Source organism: Chanos chanos, chromosome 5 (assembly GCF_902362185.1).
Source record: "Chanos chanos chromosome 5, fChaCha1.1, whole genome shotgun sequence".
Classification (NCBI taxonomy): Eukaryota; Metazoa; Chordata; class Actinopteri; order Gonorynchiformes; family Chanidae; genus Chanos; species Chanos chanos.
Window position 1 is genome coordinate 37,628,954 of NC_044499.1, and position 20,878 is coordinate 37,649,831.

At 42.1% G+C, this 20,878-nt stretch overlaps 1 protein-coding gene across 1 annotated transcript; it reads left to right on the forward strand.

Moving 5' to 3' along the window:
* The first annotated feature begins 1,102 nt into the window (after window positions 1-1,102).
* Window positions 1,103-15,775, forward strand: hdlbpb (high density lipoprotein binding protein b). The gene is made up of 28 exons (XM_030776031.1): window positions 1,103-1,151; window positions 3,565-3,644; window positions 4,611-4,715; window positions 4,876-5,024; window positions 5,367-5,582; window positions 5,740-5,946; window positions 6,403-6,618; window positions 7,222-7,428; window positions 7,906-8,013; window positions 8,583-8,687; window positions 8,914-8,992; window positions 9,291-9,430; window positions 9,627-9,731; window positions 9,946-10,059; window positions 10,149-10,235; window positions 10,413-10,544; window positions 10,798-11,016; window positions 11,251-11,472; window positions 12,428-12,646; window positions 13,127-13,265; window positions 13,382-13,509; window positions 13,629-13,733; window positions 13,996-14,130; window positions 14,444-14,593; window positions 14,746-14,925; window positions 15,076-15,192; window positions 15,358-15,519; window positions 15,612-15,775. Exons 3-28 carry the CDS (start codon window positions 4,637-4,639, stop codon window positions 15,702-15,704), a joined length of 3,813 nt encoding a protein of 1,270 aa, XP_030631891.1. The 5' UTR covers window positions 1,103-1,151; window positions 3,565-3,644; window positions 4,611-4,636; the 3' UTR covers window positions 15,705-15,775.
* The last annotated feature ends 5,103 nt before the right edge of the window (window positions 15,776-20,878 follow it).

The following is a 20,878-nucleotide window of genomic DNA, read 5'->3' on the forward strand; positions in this document are numbered from 1 at the left end:
TCCCCTATTGCTGCCTACTCGATAGAGATTGTCAGTGGATAATGGGCCCGTTTGCTAGACAGATTAAGCATAATCTTCGCATAAAAAAGTATTTCCAGTGAGTACGTTAACGATGAACTTCAGTCCACAATGAAATTTGATCAGTGTCCGGAAAAGAATTAATTTAAGCCTGACTATAAGCTAAAGAAATAATGACAAGAGTTAGAGATAATTCAGGTCAAAATTCAGTAAACGCTGTCGACGCGACCGATACCACATAGACTGGGTGGCAAAGTGGTTCATTTCTTTTAGCAACAATTAAATAAATCAGCACAATTGCCATGCCCACGACAGGTGTATTTGCATGTGGTTAAATACTACCATCTAGGGACGATGCGGTGGTAGCTGTAGTCGCAAATGTCTTGTGCCTCAATATTGACCAGAAATATTCATGAACCTATACGGAGCATAGGAATGAATAGACAAATAAATGAATGAACTAATGAACGATTAAATGAATGAATGAATGAATGAATGAATGGATAAATAAATAAGTTAACAAATAAATAAATAAAAATCTGTAAATGTGCAGTATTTCAAATAAAATAAAACGATGACTTTGTGAAGCAACCTGTTGTTCATTGCGTTGTCTTTGTTTAGTAAAAATTTCCCAAACTGTGTCATGGTGTTACTAAAAAGTCCTAGATAGCACTGAATGACCGATAGACACAAACAACCAGCCAATAGTTTGTTATGAATTACTGCTGCTACTACCACAAACAACTAGGACCCTTGTTATTATTATTATTACTATTATTATTATTATTATTATTATTGTTGTTGTTGTTGTTGTTGTTGTTGTTGTTTAACCTCTTGTGCTGAATTTTCTCTCTTTCTCGCCTTCTCTCCTCCCTTTCCGCCATGCTGTCATGAAAGACACCCCGTGTAAGTACGTTTGTAACCATAACTCTATGTTTCACCAATTTTGGTTTGTTTTAAACTGAGATAATAAGGCATTTTGGTGAGTACAACTAGAAAACCGGTATAAAGGCTTATATTTTGACGTGACTCGTTAAAATTGTGACCCGGAAGAGGAAAACATTTAGTCGCAGTTCGTGTGTGTACACCATCAAATGTATTCTTGTACATTTTGCTTTATTTCGTCCTATACGGTAAGAGGGTTTTTCTTGTTATCTTAAATTCGCGGTGTATCATAACAGAATTGACCTGGCACGTCAAGTGTATTTACTATATGCGTCCTGGAATTTTGGATTTAAAGAAGTAATTAAATAAATATTCGTGAGCTCGGCAGGTTAGCTTGTTAGGTTAACTTTAAATTTAGCCAAGAGTGGCTGTCAAGCTAGTGCAGGTAGTTATTTTGCTAGACTGTGAGGCGAACTTGCCATATAGTAATTATTTGATTATGAATTCCCATTGCGAGGGGAGTAGACAAAAGCGTTGTTCGCTCTTCAGTTTCTTAAAGCATGGCTGGCTGATTTGCTAATCTGGCTAATCGTTGGGCTCCATTTGATAAACATTAAATTAGATTAGTTATTAGAATGGCGTTAGCCAATACTATTATTTTAAGGTTGTGAAATCTTGCAAAAGAGACACTTCTCCGTATCACAACTGCATCCATGGCCCGATCAATTGTCCAGAATCACTGTTTTAAAAAGGTATTAAGATGTGTATATATCCTTCAATGGGTCACATATGCTACTTACCCAGTTAATCAGCTTGTTAGTCGTATAATAACCCTGTGGTGTAGGTATACGTAAATCGTCAACAGGTAATGTTTGCCTCTTTGTTTCGCTAAATCATGACAGATTTAGCGACCGATTATTACAGGAAGCATGGTGGTACTAGGCTGCAGAAAGCTTATTATTAAGCTAACGTTAGCATATCCGCCGCAGAATAACATGGCTGTTGTCAACGTTGTATTCACTGTAAAAATTTATAAGAGCGAGAATGAGGTCTTTACCAAAATTACTGTCAACCGTACATCATACATAGTCTTGTCGATGCAGCGGTATAGGCTATGGTACTTGCCCATGTTATTTTTGCTCGTATTTATGACTTATCTCCCAGTGTGCCACTAAGCTGTTAGTAACAGCAATGGACGAATTATTACTCATTTAACCCGTGTCTATTAGTACACTGGCTCATGTGTTGTATTTGAATAAGAAGCAGATCCAAAATAATTTAGATTCAACTCTGTCATGTTCTTTTATGTTCTCCCATTTTTTAATTTTGTACATACTTTAAATCGCTTCATTTAATATATACATTCGAGTAGAATGAAGTCAGATGTATTTTTTCTACAGTATTAATGGTGTGTGTTGATGCGTAAGTCTGTTGCGCTACGCAGATACATTGTCCTCTATGGCATAATCACAACTGATTAATCATAGACTGCAATGCCAAACCTGTCAAGGTTTGACCTGTACGTGCGTGAAGCAAATATAAATTTAGCCCGGAGTTCACGTACACTATAAAGATTGATAGAACACAATTAGATTAAAGAGCACATTTTAGTTTTGACAAGCTAAGTGAATACTGGACAAAGAATGACCTTGCAACTCTGCCTCATATTTATCATGTTGTCTATTTGAAACATGATGCTTCGTTAGATGCAGGCATCTGCAGAAGACAATACCACACAGATTTGTTTCTCTGCATAGATGGCCTGCATTTGTTACAAATGAAAGCGGTCTGACATGCACAGTTACAAGAGAAGAATGAATATGTTCAGCGTGTTTTTGTCAGCGATGATGAGCGATCAACATTCCTCTTCATACATTTTTTTGATGTTGTTTATACTGTGACAAATAATCATGCTGCTGTATAAAAGTGAACTGTGGAGTGGAGAAATCCTAACCTGCTCTGACACTGGCTTCAAACATATCATGTGTAATATCAGTAGGGCCTGAGTCTGGATATGTTCTTCACAGGAGAACGGTCCCTACGTGTAATCTATGAACATAACCTATCCAAACTTCCAAACTAAAAAGACTGGATATGAAAATCATCAAACCCCCCCCCCCCCCCCCCCCCCGTTATGCTTTACTTGTCTTAGAAAGTATTGAAAGCTGTACGCATTGTCTGAAAAAGCAAGTGTTCCCTTGTGTTTTTGCTAGATTTGGTTTGGTCCTTTGTGTAGTGTGTATATCTCAGTCATGTGTTCATACAGACAGACACACACACACATATGCAGGCACATAGCACACTAATTAACCCCCTGGTCCCTGGAACCCAGAGCAGAGACTATCCTTAGCAGCATCTCTCTCTGCTGCCTCCCCTATGACCGACAGCAGTGCTGCTGGGTCTCTGACTAACCTCAGAGGACTAGGTATGAGATCTTGTTTTTGTATGAGTGTGTGCATGTACACATGCATACGTGTATTTGATACCCTGTGTTTGCATGCGTGTATGTGTGTGTGTGTGTGTGTGTGTGTGGGGCTAACGGATAAACGGATATGAGATTGGTGGTTGACGTGTGGCTTGTATGGTGGTGCTGGAAGAGGCAGCTTCCTGTGCTGTGTGTTATCTCTTCAATGGGTTTCCTTTGGATCTGATTCTGTGCAGGAGTAAAAATACAGACATACACTGAAGCGCTTACAGTAGCCACCTTCAGGACGGACTCTCTGGCTTCTGACCTTTTGGAGGTAGGTGAACTCCCTCTTAGGAGATGCAGCCATTATCTCTTAGAAACAAGGCAGGTCTAAAATGCAGTGGTGGGCTATGTTTAGGCTAGGTGGTTGGTACTTCAGAAAAGCAAGTGACACCTTAAGACGTCAATAGCTTAATTTTTTTTTCCTTAAACCCAGCAAAGTATTTGAATGTCTTTCAGCTGATTATGAATCATCCCAGTTATAACCATTGCGTGACATGCAAAGTACAGTTGAGGAAAAAAAGCTGAAAAATACTTCTTATTTTCCTCTATATTTATAGAGTATGTTTGTTCTTTGAATGTACAGATTACTTATTTTACTGACATTGCTTCTAATATTGCTAGATTTTGTTTGAACATAGATAGTTACATTTGTGTATTAACTGAGAAGACTCAAATTTACAAATAGTGATATAGCGATGTAGTAATATAGTGACGTAATCAAAAACATGCCTTGTACATGATTTTCTAGCAACGCTCTTCGGTCGTTCAGTTGCTTTAGTGTGATGAGAATGATCATATACAAACAATGGAGGAAAACAACAGTGACTTCCTGCTTTCCTGATGAGGTTGGAGGGTTTGCAGCCCATGTGTGTGGTTGTTTCAGTGTAGGTCAGGTGCACAGTGCAGTGGCAGATGGCAGGAAAAGTACTGATTTATGCAGAGACCCCGCTGAGCAGAGGAGACCACAGAAAACACAATGCTCTGAGAGAAATGTCAGTCCGCAGCTCAGAGCTGACTGAAGGAAGTGGCCACTGCCCAGGACCTGTCACACATCTGTGTGTGAAACATTAAACACCTCAACACTTTAGCTGGATGAGGAGAGAGACGACTCCAGACTATATCTCAGAGAGGACCATTTGAATTAGGTTAACTTTGACTCTCTCTCTCTCTCTTCTCTCTCTCTCTCTCTCGTTATTTCTTTTTGTCTGTCATCTGTGTGTCTCTCTCTTTTTCTCAGTGGAATAGCGGAATAACCCTTGTAACATGAGCTCAGTGGCTGTGTTGACCCAGGAGAGCTTTGCAGAGCACCGCAGTGGGCTGAAGGATGAGGAGATCACAGGTAGTCTGTGTGTGCGTGTGAGAGAGAGAGAGAGAAAGTGCTGTGTGGTCCTTTCGCCTTGACTTACTGTTTGCACACTTAACTTGTTACGAACTTTTACTGAATAGAAATACTGGTTATTTTTTTGGTGCGTGATTTTGTTTTTCTGACGCTGTGTTGTAAGGTGGTGTTCCTGAGGATGAGGCCTACATCCCCACCTACCTGGAGGCTTTCCCCCCACTGCCTGAGAAAGGTGCCTCAGGAGAGAAATCTGGTGAACCTGCAGGGGCCTGGAGCAAAATTCGACCCATCAAAGCATCTGTTATCACACAGGTAAGAGGTACAGTTCCCATCTGTCACCTAGAAGAGAGGCCATGTTCTCTCAAACTCCTGTTTTCTTTTTCAGATATCCTTCTTAGTTCACATTTCTGTCATTTTCTCAGAGGAGTTTGTACCGTCTTTGAGTTTGGGTTGAATTCTCTTGTTCAAAATCGTCATGCAAAATCGTTAGACAGAACACTTAATGTGAGAGTCCTAGAATGTTTCGAACATCTAGCTTATAACTAATCACAATGTCATTCAGTATTTCTCTACTGTGACTTCCCTCTTAGGGTTTTATATAGTTTATAATCTCAATTTCTACTTTTTACAACATATCATCTTGTTCATCTGCAGGTGTTCCATGTGCCCCTGGAGGAGCGGCGTTATAAGGACAACAGTCAGTTTGGGGAGGGTGAGGAGGCTAAAGTGTGTCTGGACATCATGCAGAGGACTGGAGCGCACATCGAACTTTCTCTGGCCAAAGACCAAGGCCTCTCCATCATGGTCACAGGAAAGCTGGACTCTGTCATGAAGGCTCGGAAGGAGATTGTGGCTCGGCTCCAAACTCAGGTCTGGAGACGTGGCTTTTTGCCCAGTGATTTTACTCACATTGGAAAAATGCTCATTTGATCTCATGGAAATATCCTGTGTCACGCTCTCTCTCTCTCTCTCTCTCTCTCTCTCTCTCTCTCTTCATCCCGACGCGTCTCACATCTTCACGTTCCAGGCCTCGGCCACAGTCACCATTCCCAAAGAACACCATCGCTTTGTGATCGGGAAGAACGGAGAGAAGCTTCAGGAACTGGAGCTGAAGACGGCCACTAAGATCGCCATTCCGCGCCCAGACGACCCGAGCGCCAACATCCGCATCACTGGCACCAAGGAGGGGATTGAGAAAGCCCGACACGAGATCCTTCTCATCTCTGCTGAGCAGGTCTGTCTTATCCACATTCACCTGTTCTACAGCTGTAAGAAAGACTACTGTACACTGCCTACAGAGACTCACACCATGCTTTTGTGTCATACCAGGTGCCATGCGTCTGTTTTTGGTTTTGATGATTTTTATGAACACATTATTGAGTGGTTGTGTATGTTGGTAATTGAGATCCATTGGATGTGTTTTACTGTCACAGCCTTGGTATCAGAAGAGAATTCGTTTCCTAATTGTGTTAAAAAGATTGAGCCAAATAACCTCTCAAGAATCCACCTATGAGACTGTATAAATGATCTCTTTTAAGCAAAATTCTTCTCATAAAAGCCAAAAGAAAATACACACAACAAAATTAGTTCATCTTGACTGCTGCCCCTTTCTGCTCTTTCACTTTTTAAAACAACACTTTTCTCTGTACCCGCCTCTCCTCTGACCTCACCGTGTCCGCTCCCCGTGAAGGATAAGCGTGCGGTGGAGCGTCTGTCTCTGGAGAAGGCCTTTCACCCATTCATCGCGGGAGCGTATAACCGGCTGGTGCAGGAGCTGAGTCAGGAGACGGGGGCTCGCATCAGCATCCCCCCGCCAAGCCTGCACAAGGATGAGATCGTCATCACCGGAGAGAAGGAGGCGGTCGCCATGGCAATCGCCCGCATCCGTGCCATCTATGAGGAGAAGGTGAGGGCAGAGAGAGAGAGAAGAAATAAGATGGACAATGTCTATAAATATACTCGGTAAGGGGAGAGAATGAGTGGCCAACAGGCAAGAGGAGTTCAACAGAATCTTGTGAATATGATAAGTTGGGTTGGGATCCTAAGTAGGGTCATAAAAAAAAAAAAAAGAATAGTAAGAAAAAAAATGTGACATCTCTAAGTTTTGTCAAAAATCTAAAGAAACTTTCCTTTCCGTTTGGATATGCAGGGCTTGTCCTGAGCTTGTCGTACTATGGTACTATAACCAGTACTATGATCTGAGGTATCATAAGGTAATATTATGCATGTGCTGCATTTTAGGTCTGTGGTGATGGAGAGAAATAACAAAGCTTATAGTAGACAAAATGGTGATGGCACATATTGACTAAATGGACTGACAGAGCACAGCATGGCTGAGAGAGGTTTTACATGTTTTTGCTTTTATTACACCTTTATGATATGGTTTAGTCCCCAAACTGTTGAAGTATGTTGTTACGGATACTCACACACACACACTTCGAAGCAAACGCTTCCAGTGCCACAACACACATTTCAGCCATGTCTCTTTCCTCCTCTTTTTTTTTTTCAGAAACGAAAGACCACTACTATCTCGGTGGAGGTGAAAAAGTCGCAGCACAAGTACATAGTGGGACCAAAGGGCAACACCCTGCAGGAGATCATGGAAAGCACTGGTGTGTCTGTGGAGATGCCACCTCTGGACTCCAGCTCTGAGACCATCATCCTCCGGGGTGAACCCGACAAACTAGGCCCTGCCCTCACACAAGTTTATGCCAAGGTGAGTGGACAACATTTGGATAGGAAATCGTTGTTTAAATTGATTTATTTCAGCAACAAATTCATGACTTTATATATATATATATATATATATATATATATATATGAGAGAGGGGTATGTTTTAGTAGTCTTTTTGTTTATGACTCTTACATTAGTGTTAGACTAGTAAACATGCAGGAAGACACTTCTTTTAATTACAGACAAATTACAAATCACACATCAAACCAGACAGAAGATGTATGAGTGTTTATTAACCTAAAGAGAACATCTGCTCTGAGCAGCTCATGGTCCAAAATATTAATGACTGCCCTCACACACAGATGTATACACTGGTTACACTGAACCACAGAAAGGCTGGGATATGATTAATAACTCTGCACACACTGACGCTGTTATTACAGCTTCTTCTTATTGTTGTGATACACACACACACACACACACAGTCTTTGGCAGGCTGTAACTGGTTGTGTTGTACAGGCTAAGAGTGTGATGGTGGTGGAGGTGACGGCTCCAGCCTGGCTCCATCGCTTCATCATCGGCAAGAAAGGACAGAACATCAGCCGCATCACACAGCAACTCCCCAAGGTAAGAGGACAAACCACGGAAAGAGAAAGAGTGGAGGAAAGAGAGCTTCCACTGGCTCACAGACTTATCACGTATGAGAAAACACACACACGCACACACACGCACACTCTCATCTATATCGAGGAGTTGAAGGGACAGAATGTAGCAGGGAAGAAAGGGCAGTTGAGAAGAAAGGGGGACATGAAAGATGTCCAGCTGGGAGGGATATTGAATGAAGGATCTGGAGGAAGAAATAAACTGAGAAGAAGAGAAGGAGAGGAAGAAAAAGCTTGGTATTGTTGCTATGATGACGAGGGGGCATTTGTCTGTGATAAGATGTATGAGTGTTTATTACGTACTTGAAAAATGTTCTCAAAAGCAAATAATGTTTACTGTGATCAACGTAAATGTATGTGTTTCTTGTAACCTTTTCTCTTTTTTTTTAAGCTTATCGAGTAGTTGAAATTAAGACTTTGCCCGTCACGTGCTGCTTACCAGAGACCACAGATTCATGTATGAAACTTCTCCGGAGGTGGCCGTCCAGAGATGTGAATGAGCTGTGCTAACATGTTGACCTTTGACTTGTTTAGGTGCACATAGAGTTCACTGACGGTGAGGAGAGAATCAGTTTGGAGGGGCCGACAGAGGAGGTGGAGCAGGCCCAGGCTCAAATTCAGGAAATCATCAAAGACCTGGTGAGTGAACACTGTTCTTTCATGTGTGGGTCAGAAATATACTAGGTCTCTTGTTGACTTAGTTGTTTGAACTAACAGAAGCAGGAAAATTTTCCTGAGGCAGGAAACTCAGCCACGTGAAGCCATATCATGTCACCTGAAAAAAAGTGTTTGTTAAGCATTGCACATAACACAACAAAATGTAGTTATTTAAACCACTGACATTGTTCATGAATATTCCCTTCAGATGTCGCGGATGGATTACGCTGAGGTGAACATTGACCAGCGATTCCATAGACACCTCATTGGCAAGAATGGGGCCAACAGTAAGCTTATTAACTTAAAGCACTCAATTTCAATGGGTGTAATACAGAGGATATATGTAATTATTGACAGTGTTTGGTCTCTTGTTGTAATACATGTTATTTTAACAGTAATCAAATAGCTTAAGGTACTGAGTCAGGAAGAACTTTGTGTTCTTTGAGTCACAAAACTTCAACTGAAAATGTGTAGTTCAGTGAAAAGCATGTTCTTTAAAGGAGACACAAATCTCTGTCAGACAGTCCATGACCTCATGCTGTCATCTTAAAACTGACATTGCTGTTCATGTGGACCTTTCTACAGTAAACCGGATTAAGGAGCAGTATAAGGTGTCAGTGAGGATTCCACAGGACTCCGACCGAAGTGGACTGGTCCGCATTGAAGGAGACCCTCAGGGAGTCCAGCTGGCCCGCAGAGAGCTCATGGACATGGCCCAGCGGATGGTGAGAGATGAATGAGTAGAGGTTTTTTTGGTACACTCACTGAATAACTGCCGTTTAACGACCGTGGCAGCCTCTCTAGATCAGCTTTTGCTATCTTGAAGTTCTACTATAGCTGAAGCTTCATTTTCCTTTGAAATCATTTGTTTGCTGATCTCTCTCTCTCTCTCTCTCTCTCTCTCTCTCTCTCTGCTCATAGGAAAATGAACGCACCAAAGACCTGATCATTGAACAGAAGTTCCATCGTACAATCATCGGCCAAAAGGGTGAAAAGATCAAAGAAGTGCGGGACAAGTTCCCAGAGGTACAGCGTGTATGATGTCATCGTGTGGTGCAAATGACACGACATATCGTGGTTGTTTTTCCACCACCGTTCTGTGAACTGAAGTGTTTGTTCTTACTGTTGGCACTATAGACTGTGTTATGTGTCTTGATTTTACTGACCTGAGTTACGAACGCTGTTTTGCATATCCTTTTCGATTGTTTTAGAACTAAACATGTTTAATGCTCTCTGGCAGGTGATTATCAATTTCCCTGATCCGTCGCAAAAGAGTGACATTGTGCAGCTCCGTGGGCCCAAGAACGAGGTGGAAAAATGCGCCAAGTTCCTACAGAAACTCATCGCTGACCTGGTATGTGTTTCACAGTCTTCTCCATGTCCTCTCTGGTTACAGTCACAGGCTGGATGTTCAGTCTCTCACCCAGTGTTTTCTCTTTCTAGGTTGAAAACAGCTTTACGATCTCTGTTCCCATCTTCAAGCAGTTTCACAAAAACATTATTGGCAAAGGTGGTGCTAACATCAAGAAGGTTAGAGAAAACCTTAACCTATGCTAGCAGCTTTTTTTTTTGAGGTTATTCACATACAACACTCACAGGTGTCATTGTGAAGTCCATTTATGTTCAGGATGTACAGAAATATAATATTGTGTGTCCTCAAAATCCTATGACGTAGAGTCAGTATTGGTGTGTATGGTTTAACCGTAGATCCGCGAGGAGACGAACACAAAGATTGATCTGCCCACGGAGAACAGTGACTCTGAGATGATTGTCATCACGGGTAAAAAGGCAAACTGTGAGGCAGCACGCGATCGCATTCTGGCCATCCAAAGAGACCTGGTGAGAGGGATTAATGCATGTTCAACTAACTTCAGTATGTTCGTATGTTTTCTTTCAATACCCAGTGTCTGTTTGCTCTGTCGTATAGTTTCTCTTTCATTTGACCTCTTTCTGAATATTCCTCTTCCCTCTCTTTTCTGTGCCCCTACCATTTCTATGTCTGCTCACGTTTTATCTCTCCCTGTGTTCTTTTCGGTCTATCCCCCTCTTCCTCCCTCCATTCTTTTCTCCCTCTCTGCCTCTAACTGGTCAGGCGAACATTAAAGAGACAGAAGTGAGTATCCCGGCAAAGCTGCATAACTCTCTGATTGGCTCAAAGGGCTGTTTGGTTCGCTCCGTGATGGAAGACTGTGGGGGCGTACACATCCATTTCCCCTCCGAGGGCTCCGGGTCAGATAAAGTCACCATCCGTGGCCCCGCCGGAGAGGTGGAACGAGCCAAAAAACAACTGCTGCAACTAGCTGAGGAGAAGGTACATTTGTTTTTCTTATGATACTGGTAGCATTTCAGTTTTTCCTATCAAGAAGTACAGCTGTTATAAAAACCAAACAAACATACAAACAAATATACTTGAGCCAGACCTGTATGGCTGTTTCTGTTTTTTTTTTTCTGTATAGTGTGTGGTTCTCTTTTACTCTATTCTGAGCTGATGTCAGTGTTTCCGACTCAAGTTTCCATTCCTCTGTCACTCTCTTTCGATTTGTAGCAAGTGAACAACTTCACCGTCGAACTGCAAGCCAAACCAGAATACCACAAATTCTTGATCGGGCGAGGTGGAGCAAACATTCGCCGTGTTCGGGATCGAACTGGTGCTCGAATTATCTTTCCATCACCAGACGAACCCGAACAAGAGCTCATCACCATAGTAGGCAGAGAGGAGGCTGTCCGGCTCGCCCAGAAAGAGCTGGAAACCCTCGTCAAAAACCTGGTAATTACACCTGTCAGTCAAAGCCTGCACTCTGACCTGTCAATCTGAAACACACGCTGCATTTCAGTCAGTCAAAAAGCTACTTCCCATACGGCAGGTACGGGCCATACCTGCCAGGGAAGGACCAACCACCTAATGATTTTTTAATTCAGACAAAAACATGAGCAGTCTGGTACTAATCTCTTAAAGCAAAGTGTATTATTTAGTCCATACTTTAATCTGGACAAAAATGCCAACAGTACTTCCAAGCTTCTTAACTCATTGCTACTGGAGGGGGGGAGAGAGAGAGAGAGAGAGTGTTATACTGTTAAATGTCATAGTGATTCATCTCACACTTCAGTGACCTGAGACTGACATCAAGGGCATTGCATCCATCTGTGCAATTCCTAAGAGATGAGTCATTTTTGGGGGGGATGGGGGGAGGAGGGGGAGCAGGAGAGAATGTTGCTGTAGCGGAGAGATGACGGAAAATGATGCCGTCACTACCATGGTGACTCATCCTGACAGCAGGCTCTCACTCACTCTCTGGAGCAGAACAGTGATGTCATACGCTCTTTGTTTTGGACCGGCTATGTAACAGAAATGTTTATCTGTTTTCTTCAGTCTACCATTTACCCCTCATGAATATTCTGAGGGTAACGACGTCACCTTTTGTCTGTTAAACTTCCACAGCGCTTTCCTGCGACTTTAAATTTTCAAAGGAAATAATCTGTTGAACATTAGTAAGTGTCTGTAGGTATTGCTGCAAAAAGAGTCTGTGGGTATTGCTGCCAGATTGTTCCAAACTCCTCTGAAGTCTGACATTTATTTGACTGTGTTCTGAAAAAATGCCTCAGCCAGCCAAGGATAATGTGAGAAACTTTGCCTCACAAGTTTAATTACTGTTACACAGGGGATTAAGGAGAGATGATTTGGTTATTGTTGCCTCTGTTCTCTCTCTCTCTGTCTCTCTCAGGATAATGTGATAGAGGACACCATGGTGGTGGATCCGCGGCATCATCGTCACTTTGTATGTAGGCGAGGGCAAGTTCTGAGGGAACTTGCGGAGGAGTATGGGGGAGTTGCTGTCAGTTTTCCCCGCACTGGCGTGCAGAGTGATCGAATCACGCTTAAGGGGGCCAAAGACTGCGTGGAGGCTGCCAAAAGACGCATCCAAGAGATCATTGAGGATCTGGTGAGACAAAGGAGAACAATTACGCATTATCTTCAGAGTGTTTTGATTAAAATGCCTTGATTAAAAAAAAAAAAAAAAAAAAAACCGTTGATTCACTCATTTTAAACTGATGAACGTCTCACCGCGTTTCCTATGAAAGCTTTTAATCTTTTTGTTCCAGCGTTTTCATTTTTTCTCAAACCATAATCATGACCTTGTTCAAATGAACGACACTCTTTAGTAAGTGTAGAGAATTTTCCAAAGAATACTAAACCAAATTAGTTTAATTAGCTCAAACACAGACCAGTCTGAGTTACACGTCGGAACAATTACATTTTAGAACACGTCAGCAGTTGTGGCTTCACTCTAGACTGTTACTGAGTCATCTGCTGGTGTAACTTTGCTGTCTGTCTCCTGTGTGTGTGTGTGTGTGTGTGTGTGTGTGTGTGTGCGCGCGTGTGTGTTTATGTGTGTGTTTATGTGTTTGTGTGTGTGTTACAGGAGGCTCAGGTGAGTGTGGAGGTGGCTATCTCTCAGCGGTACCACAGAGCAGTCATGGGCCCCAAGGGGTGCAGAATCCAGCAGATCACACGAGAACATGAGGTCCAGATCAAATTTCCAGAGAGGGACGAGTCTGCAGGTTTGTCCTTTTTTTTTTCTTTGTTCTTTTCTTTGCTTTGCTTCAATCTGCTGTGCTCTTCTTTTCTATTTTTCCCCTCCCCTTACTGTTTTCTCCGTTTCCACTGTTATATCCAGGTCAGGAGCCCTCTCCATTAGAGAATGGAGACACCAGCCCAGATGCCAACTTTGTGCCCCGAAAGGGTGACATCATCACCATTTCAGGCCGAGCAGAGAAGTGTGAGCTGGCACGGGTGGCCCTACTGGTACGAACTTCATTTCCCATTAGTCACAGACATAATCTGACCCTGTCTCCTCTGATACTTTTAACCAGTTTATCCCCGCTCACCCACCTTCCTCTCTCTGTCCCTCTCTCTCACCCTAGGCTCTGGTCCCTGTGACAGTGGACGTGGAGGTGTCCTATGACCTCCACCGCTACATTATTGGGCAGAAGGGCAGCGGAATCAGAAAAATGATGGAGGACTATGAGGTTGGAAGCCCTTTGTGAAAAAAACGCAATTTTTTTTTTTTTATAAATTTATGTCTTTTGATGTAGATTGATTCATATTGCTCCTAAATAGCAAAATATTCATGTCAATTGTTTTTTTACCCTGATTTTAATGAACGTTTCTGTGCCAGTCCACTGCTGTAGGATTCTCTGGGCTGTAGTCTGATTGCAGCGTCCGTGGTTCTCTGGGGAATACGTAATTGTACTGAGCGTTGACTGAGCATGCTGTGTCTGTGGTGTTCAGGTGAATATTTGGGTTCCTCAGCCAGAGCAACAGTCTGACATCATAAAGATAACGGGTCAGGTGACCAACGTGGAGCGAGCCAAACAGGGCCTGCTGGAGCGGGTCAAAGAGCTACAGGCAGAGCAAGAGGACCGGGTAGGATCCGTGATGCGACAGAACAAATATAATGTATTGTCTTTGAATCTCGTGATGTAATGACAGTATTATCCTCAGGGGTCAGCAGTTGGCTTTTTTTTTCTTTTTTCAAATTAATGAGCTGTGACATTTTGTATTTTGTAGGAGTATCCAAACAGCCTCTTAATTTGTGCTACTTTTATATTATCAATGTAAACTATAACTCACTGTATTCCTTATTAATTTGTCATCCAAAGTGTTATCAAGTTCATCTTAATACTGGATCGTATGTCAGTGTGAGATTCTCACGTGTTGGACGTTTGTTTGGATTTAGGCTTTAAGAAGCTACAAAGTTACCCTCTCTGTCCACCCCAAATATCACCCCAAGATCATTGGCCGTAAAGGTGCCGTCATTTCCCAGATACGCAAAGATCATGACGTTAACGTGCAGTTCCCAGACAAGGGCGATGAGCACCAGGTGTGTGTGTGTGTGTGTGTGTGTGTGTGTTTACAAAAGCATGTTACTGAGTCCATAAACAAACAACATCATATCTATTACTGTATGACCCACTATTCATCATCTGGGTAGTTTTTCAGTTTTTTTTCTCTCTTTCCTCTGCACATACGTGTGTGCAGGATCTGATCGTGATCTCTGGTTATGAGCGAAATGCTGAGGAGGCAAAGGCAGCTATAGAGCAGCTGGTCTCTACCCTGCAGGAGATGGTGAGTGAGGATGTACAGCTGGACCACCGCGTCCACGCTCGCATCATCGGCACCCGCGGCAAGGCCATCCGCAAGCTCATGGAAGAGTTCAAGGCAAGCGTGTGCACCTTTCCCAAAAATTACATCAGCTACAGTGACCAGTGACATCAAAAGCTCTGTGTGTGTGTGTGTCTGTGTGTGTGCGTGTGTCTGTGTGTGTGTGTGTGTGTCTTATCTCACATTAGCCCTCTGTGTTCTCATCAGGTGGATATCCGCTTCCCCCAGCCGGGCTCAGATGACCCAGACAAAGTGACCGTGACAGGGCTGCCTGAGAATGTGGATAACGCCATTGACCATCTCCTCAACCTGGAGGAAGAATATGTGAGTAGGAATATATGTATAGGCATCCATACCATCTACATCCAGCATTCTGCATCTCAATAGACCATCTAATGGACTATCTGTTGATACATTGTATTCTTGAATGGATTTTCAACTTTCTCTTTTTTCTCTCACTCTCTCTTTCACACTCCCATACACACACAGATGTTGAGTGTGACTGAGACAGAGACCATGGCAGCCTATATGAAGCCGTCTCGTGGAGTAGGAGGAGGTGGAGGTGGAGGAGTAGGGGCGGATGATGACGGCAGGAGCCCTGCCAAGGGTTTTGTAGTGCGGGACGCCCCGTGGAACGCCCCAGGCAACAAGGTAACATCGACATCAAGGTGGAGCATCAGCGTGTATGAAAGTGCCCTGGTCAAAGCGGAGAAATAGATATCTTGTCTCTGTGTGTTTGTCAGGCTCCTGACATGAGCAGTGCAGAGGACTTCCCAACCTTTGGCTCTGGAGTAGCACCTAAACAGATGTCCGCCTGGGGACCCAAGAAGTTTTAAACACCAGAGACGTTAGGATGGAGATGATGAGAGACTTAAAACCACGCTTTAGTCCAACAAGCACACACAGCCCCCCCCCCCCCCCCACCCCCCCTCCTCCAGCAATGCTTTTCGGTCTGCCACTCTTGTGGCAAAAGTCTATTCCTCCCTCTTCATCTCCCTCTGTTCCTCTCTCTTTCTCTCTCTCTCTCCATTTGTCCTCGGTACACATTCTGAGTTGGCTCTTCTGACAGCTGTTCCTCTTCATTAGCCCTGTGTGGCTAGTGACATACTTGTCTTAACACACTCAGTGTAATCCAGTGTAATCCATAGCATTCTTTTGGTTCCAGTTAGTGCTTTTTTTTTTGTTTGTTTTCTTTTATCTTCTTTTTTTGTAAGGGGAACTGTCAAAAACGAACAAACTTCAATCAGCAGCAAATGACAGTGATAGATCCCTTAGAGGGCAATCCAAATACAGTCATGCGCCGCATAACGTCAGTTGGGGCAATGTACACCCGCACATACGTCTGTGGTCCCATAAAGTTACAACAGAGTTCAGAAATCCCCATCAGAGAACGGGATGTAGCGGACGCAAGAGTTACCTGCACACAGCATGTGGATCTCATGTCTCTTGTATACAAAGCAATTGCGCTGCCAGGGGCATATAATGGTACAGTACATACATAACCTGATAGTATTGATAATATGTCTTGATAGTCATAATAAACACCTATGTTACTGGCTTATGTATGTACTGTGCTGTACTTTCTATTGTTATTTTAATGTGAACTTTCCCTACTTACAAATAACAAGTTTACTGTACAGGTACACTACAGTATCCCATATAGCTTTGCATATACTATGGTGTTCGCACAACGTCCAAATCACATAATGCCCTATTTCACAGAAGGTGTCGTGGATGTTAAGCGACGCATGACTGTAGTGTCCTGGTCACAGTAGGACACTCCAGGGTTTGCTCAGTAGATTCGTTTTTAAAAAGACAGCTCTTTTAAAATGTGTTCTTAACGGATTTTTGTCTGTAGTTCAACCTTCTAAGCACATTACAAGACTTACAAGTTGCTCAAACTTGGTGCTGGAGTTGTCATTATTAACTGTAAAACAAAACAAAAACAAAAAAAAGGGTGCACGATTTTTACTGTATATTTATTTAAAAAAAACAAACGAAAAAAGTAGCTCTTGTTCTATTTTCACTGAGACGTTTTCTTTCAAGTCTTTGAAACAAAAGTGAGGGTGAGAATTCAGAATTCTGCAATATTTGAAGAAAAAAAACATTTCAACAGGTTTTTACCTTACTTCATATTTATTTATTTATCTCTCTTTATTTATTACTTTGCTTTTTTTGCTGACTCTGAGACTCTTTCTTCTCGTTTTTATGAAGCACTCAGTGCAAATGCTTAGACGGGACTTCTTTTAGGAAGGGTTTTAGGGAGAGGGTGAGGCCAACGGCTTTGTTTTAATGAATAAAAAAAGCTCTTGGTATTTTTTTTTTTAAGAATGTTTTTTTTTTCTCTGTTCATTGTAGGACTTGTCAGTGTTTGTGTGTGTGTGTGTGTGTATGAAAGACTGCTATTGGTTGAAAGTCACATATGTGTTGGTTTATTGCCTACCTTGTCTCTGCCCCCTGCACCCCCTTCCTTATTCCACAAAACTCCTGTCCCAGTGTGCTGTCCCGACTGCCCCTAGCCTCTGCGTAACCTAGCAACAGGGCAGCACATGACCCTCTATAACATTTCAAAGAGTCAACATACAGTGTGACCAACTAATGAGAAGAAATTAGTGGGGGTCAGAGAACTAGGAGGACGTTGTCGTTTGTGGTTAAGACTAAACTCTGTGATAGCTCAATGCTCTTTCTCTTTCGATTGCGCGACTTCATGTAAAAACAGTGAGGGGTGGGGTTAGCGGATTAACGTCTGTGTTTTTTGAGTGACTGTTACAGAATTGCTCCTCTCTGTGTGCTTCTCACTACCCCTTAGCTAAGAGGTGCCTGTGGTTTACTAAACATAGTAAAGTTGAAAGTCTAGTTTGACACTGAGCAAAAGTTGCTCTTAATGTGCTGGCCTGGATTTTAGTAAATCCTTTGAAGAGGTTTTCAGATAGGCCTAAGTCATCAGAAACCACTGCTTGAAAATTAACCTGGGCCTTCATTAAAGAGCAAGTCCTTCTAAAGCTCAGAGCAAACAGATGACTTTCCCTCCAAAAAAAACAAAAGTCAGAATATGCAAAATGATTTGTGTGTGTGTGTGTGTGTTTGTGTGTCATACCATATTGACTGAACAAGATCACTGTTCTATGCGCTAGGGCAAATTTTGGTCAAATGCTTAGGAGTCTCTCTTTTGTTTGAGTGTAACTTTTTAACTCTTCCCCAACTCTCCTCTTCCCTTTCTTTCCTCTTAAACAGAGGTTAACTGCTGTATATGATTCTTAAAATATGTGGTGTGGGTCTACTGTATATGAGAATATGACTTTGGAGGGCAAAAAAAAAAAAAATTGATTTCAAACAATCCAACAACAGTTGACACTATTAGCCTTAAGATGAATTATAGAATATTTTGAACCAGTTTGATTGAGTAAATATGCAACACTGCAATAACATGTCAGTGACTGGACTTTTCCTACTCCGAATAAAACAGTAAAAAAAAAAAAAAAAATGGGTGTGCTTGTTAATTCTGTACTCTAAAGGAGATGGATAGTCTTTGAAGTACTGGGCTGGCCAAAGAACTCGACAGGTTATTTAATAAAGCGAGATTACTTGGGCCGTTCTCCTGTTGGAAACACATGAATACAGGATCAAAACTTAAAATGAGGAAGGGTTCAAAGTAAGGATGGACAATTCTGTCATATGCTCGCTACACTGAAAAAAAGTGTTAAAGAAACAAACTTAAAGTATTCTGGTTAACCCAGCAATCCTGTGTTGTGAAATAGATGCAGAGAAAGATAAGAACCCACAACATAACGAGGAGTGAGAGGCAGTAAGAAGAGAGAAAAATGGAGAAGTGATCATTTTAGCAGCCTCTTTGGCTACTGCACGGTTTGACATAGTAGTAACGGAGATGAAGTTATACTGCCAGATCAGCATCCCAGAAGAAATTCCAACTTGATCCATTTCATGAATACAACGAAACTTCACTAACACACACAACACGGACAGACCAAGTAGACACAATAAAACCACACACAGATTTCATATAATGTGCATAACTTGTCTCTTTTTGGATTTTTTTTTTTTCATATAAACCAGGAAGATATGATTAGTGTTATGTAACAGCCTGTACAATGCAACACAAAGAACAAAAATAAACATGAACAAAATAATACAAATTAATTACTGAAAAAGCAGCAATGGGCCGACATCAACCCTGTGCATTCACATTTGATTTACATTGCAAGAAATACTCTCTTGAATCCTCACCATTGCAATAAATAAATTACACGCTTTTTTTTTTCTGAGTCAGTTTAACTCATTCATCTAACACCTCTGACAAAATGGAGAGATTACTTATGTTAAACGTGGCATGGCAAAATGGGCCATTTCAAGTCCAGATACAATCACAAGTTCAAAATCTTCTTCCAAAACAGGCTTTTCAAAACTGTGCAAGTCTATGAAGAGTGTAATTCAATGAGAAGCAGAAAGTAAACAATTTAAAATTAAAAAAGAAAACAAGAAAGAAAGAAAGAAAAATCCCAGTGTAAACTCCAACATTAGGGGTGTGTCTTCATGGAGGGACTACATTTCCCATGAAACCTCTGAGGCACGCTAATGACATAATTAGGCTGTGACAGTGCTTTCTCTTGGAAAAAAAAAAAAAAATTGTCTAATAGGTGTAGACACGGTTTACTTACTGTATTTGACAGCTGATGTAAACACATCTCCTCTGACGTTAACGTCAGCCCGTAACTGCCTGTGATGTGACCCTAATAAAATGGCTTTTGAATCAGCCATCCATGGCACATAGGGCCCACACGCACACACGGACAAACAAACGTCGTCCGGAGGAGACGGGAGGACTTCAAGATAACCATGTGTAAACAATGTCTGAGAGTGGAAACAATTCCTAACCCTAATACTTCTTACACGATAGAGGGAAAAATGATTCCTCCAGTTACTTGAGCTGTGTGTCAAACAAATGGTCTATGCTCCTTCTTGTACAGGGCACACTGTTCCCTTTCCGTTAGCTTCAATTAAGGGGTGAGAGTAATTGGCAAATGAACTGTTTCCTAATTATCTTTCCGAATCTGGCTCTGTATATTGCAGGGTTGCTCGGACTAGCTCGCTTGCGCTCTTTTACGTAAGAAACATGCCCAGTTTCTCAGACCTACCACTGATACCAATGGAGCCCTGGCAAGGCAGCAAGCATCACGCTCTTTAAAAAGATTGTGCGGCCAACGCGGAGCCCGGTTAAAGTTTGGACAGGCTCCTCTGTGAATGACCGACAGATTGAATAACAGAGGGGAAATGATGTGTGTGAGATAAAAGGGGCCATTGAGGTTTAGAACGGCAGTGAACCCACTGCAAACAAAGAGGCAAAACAGTTCCACTTCACAGAAGCATTTCCTTAGCATTGCATTTGTTACACAATCTTATGGCTATGTAAATAAATTAGAGGATCTGTTTCAGTTTTAGCTGTTAAATACGTCAATGCAAAGTGCCACAGTACGTCTTTGGGAGTTATACTTCACTTAAATCACGTCGGCCATTAAGGAAATGTTATGCTTCTACTGTGAAGTGGAACCAACCAACTGAATAAAAGGAGACAAAAAAAAACAAAAAAGAACAAGACACTGACAAAAATAACAGGACTGTTGTTTAAAAGGAGGGAGTTGAGAGGGAGAGCTTCCATTCATCAGGCCACAACTCTTTACATTTTCACCTCTCTCTCTCTCTCTCTCTCCCTCTCACTCACTCCTCCAGCATCCTCCTGATCTGAGTTTTGATTTTTTTTTTTTTTTTTTTTCCCCCTCAGTCGTGTTTTTTTTTCTCCTTTCATAAAGTCAATGTTGTTGTAACTTCTGAAACAGGTCTCCGTACGTTGAAATGCTCACAGAAAAAAAGATGCTGAGTCCAGAACTGTGTTACATTGAAAGTGATGGTAAGTTGGTTGTGTTGAGTCTGGGTACTGAGACTGAGTAAAGCTCTCTCAGCTGAGGGGAGAAAACTAATTGGCTGGGCAGGTGGG

Excerpts from the sequence above, each read along its gene's own strand:
- hdlbpb (XM_030776031.1), top strand. The coding sequence starts at position 4,637 with ATGAGCTCAGTGGCTGTGTTGACCCAGGAGAGCTTTGCAGAGCACCGC. Across the intron at positions 5,025-5,366 it reads AAGCATCTGTTATCACACAG|GTGTTCCATGTGCCCCTGGA; the intron begins GTAAGAGGTACA and ends GTTCATCTGCAG. Across the intron at positions 10,060-10,148 it reads AGAAACTCATCGCTGACCTG|GTTGAAAACAGCTTTACGAT; the intron begins GTATGTGTTTCA and ends TTCTCTTTCTAG.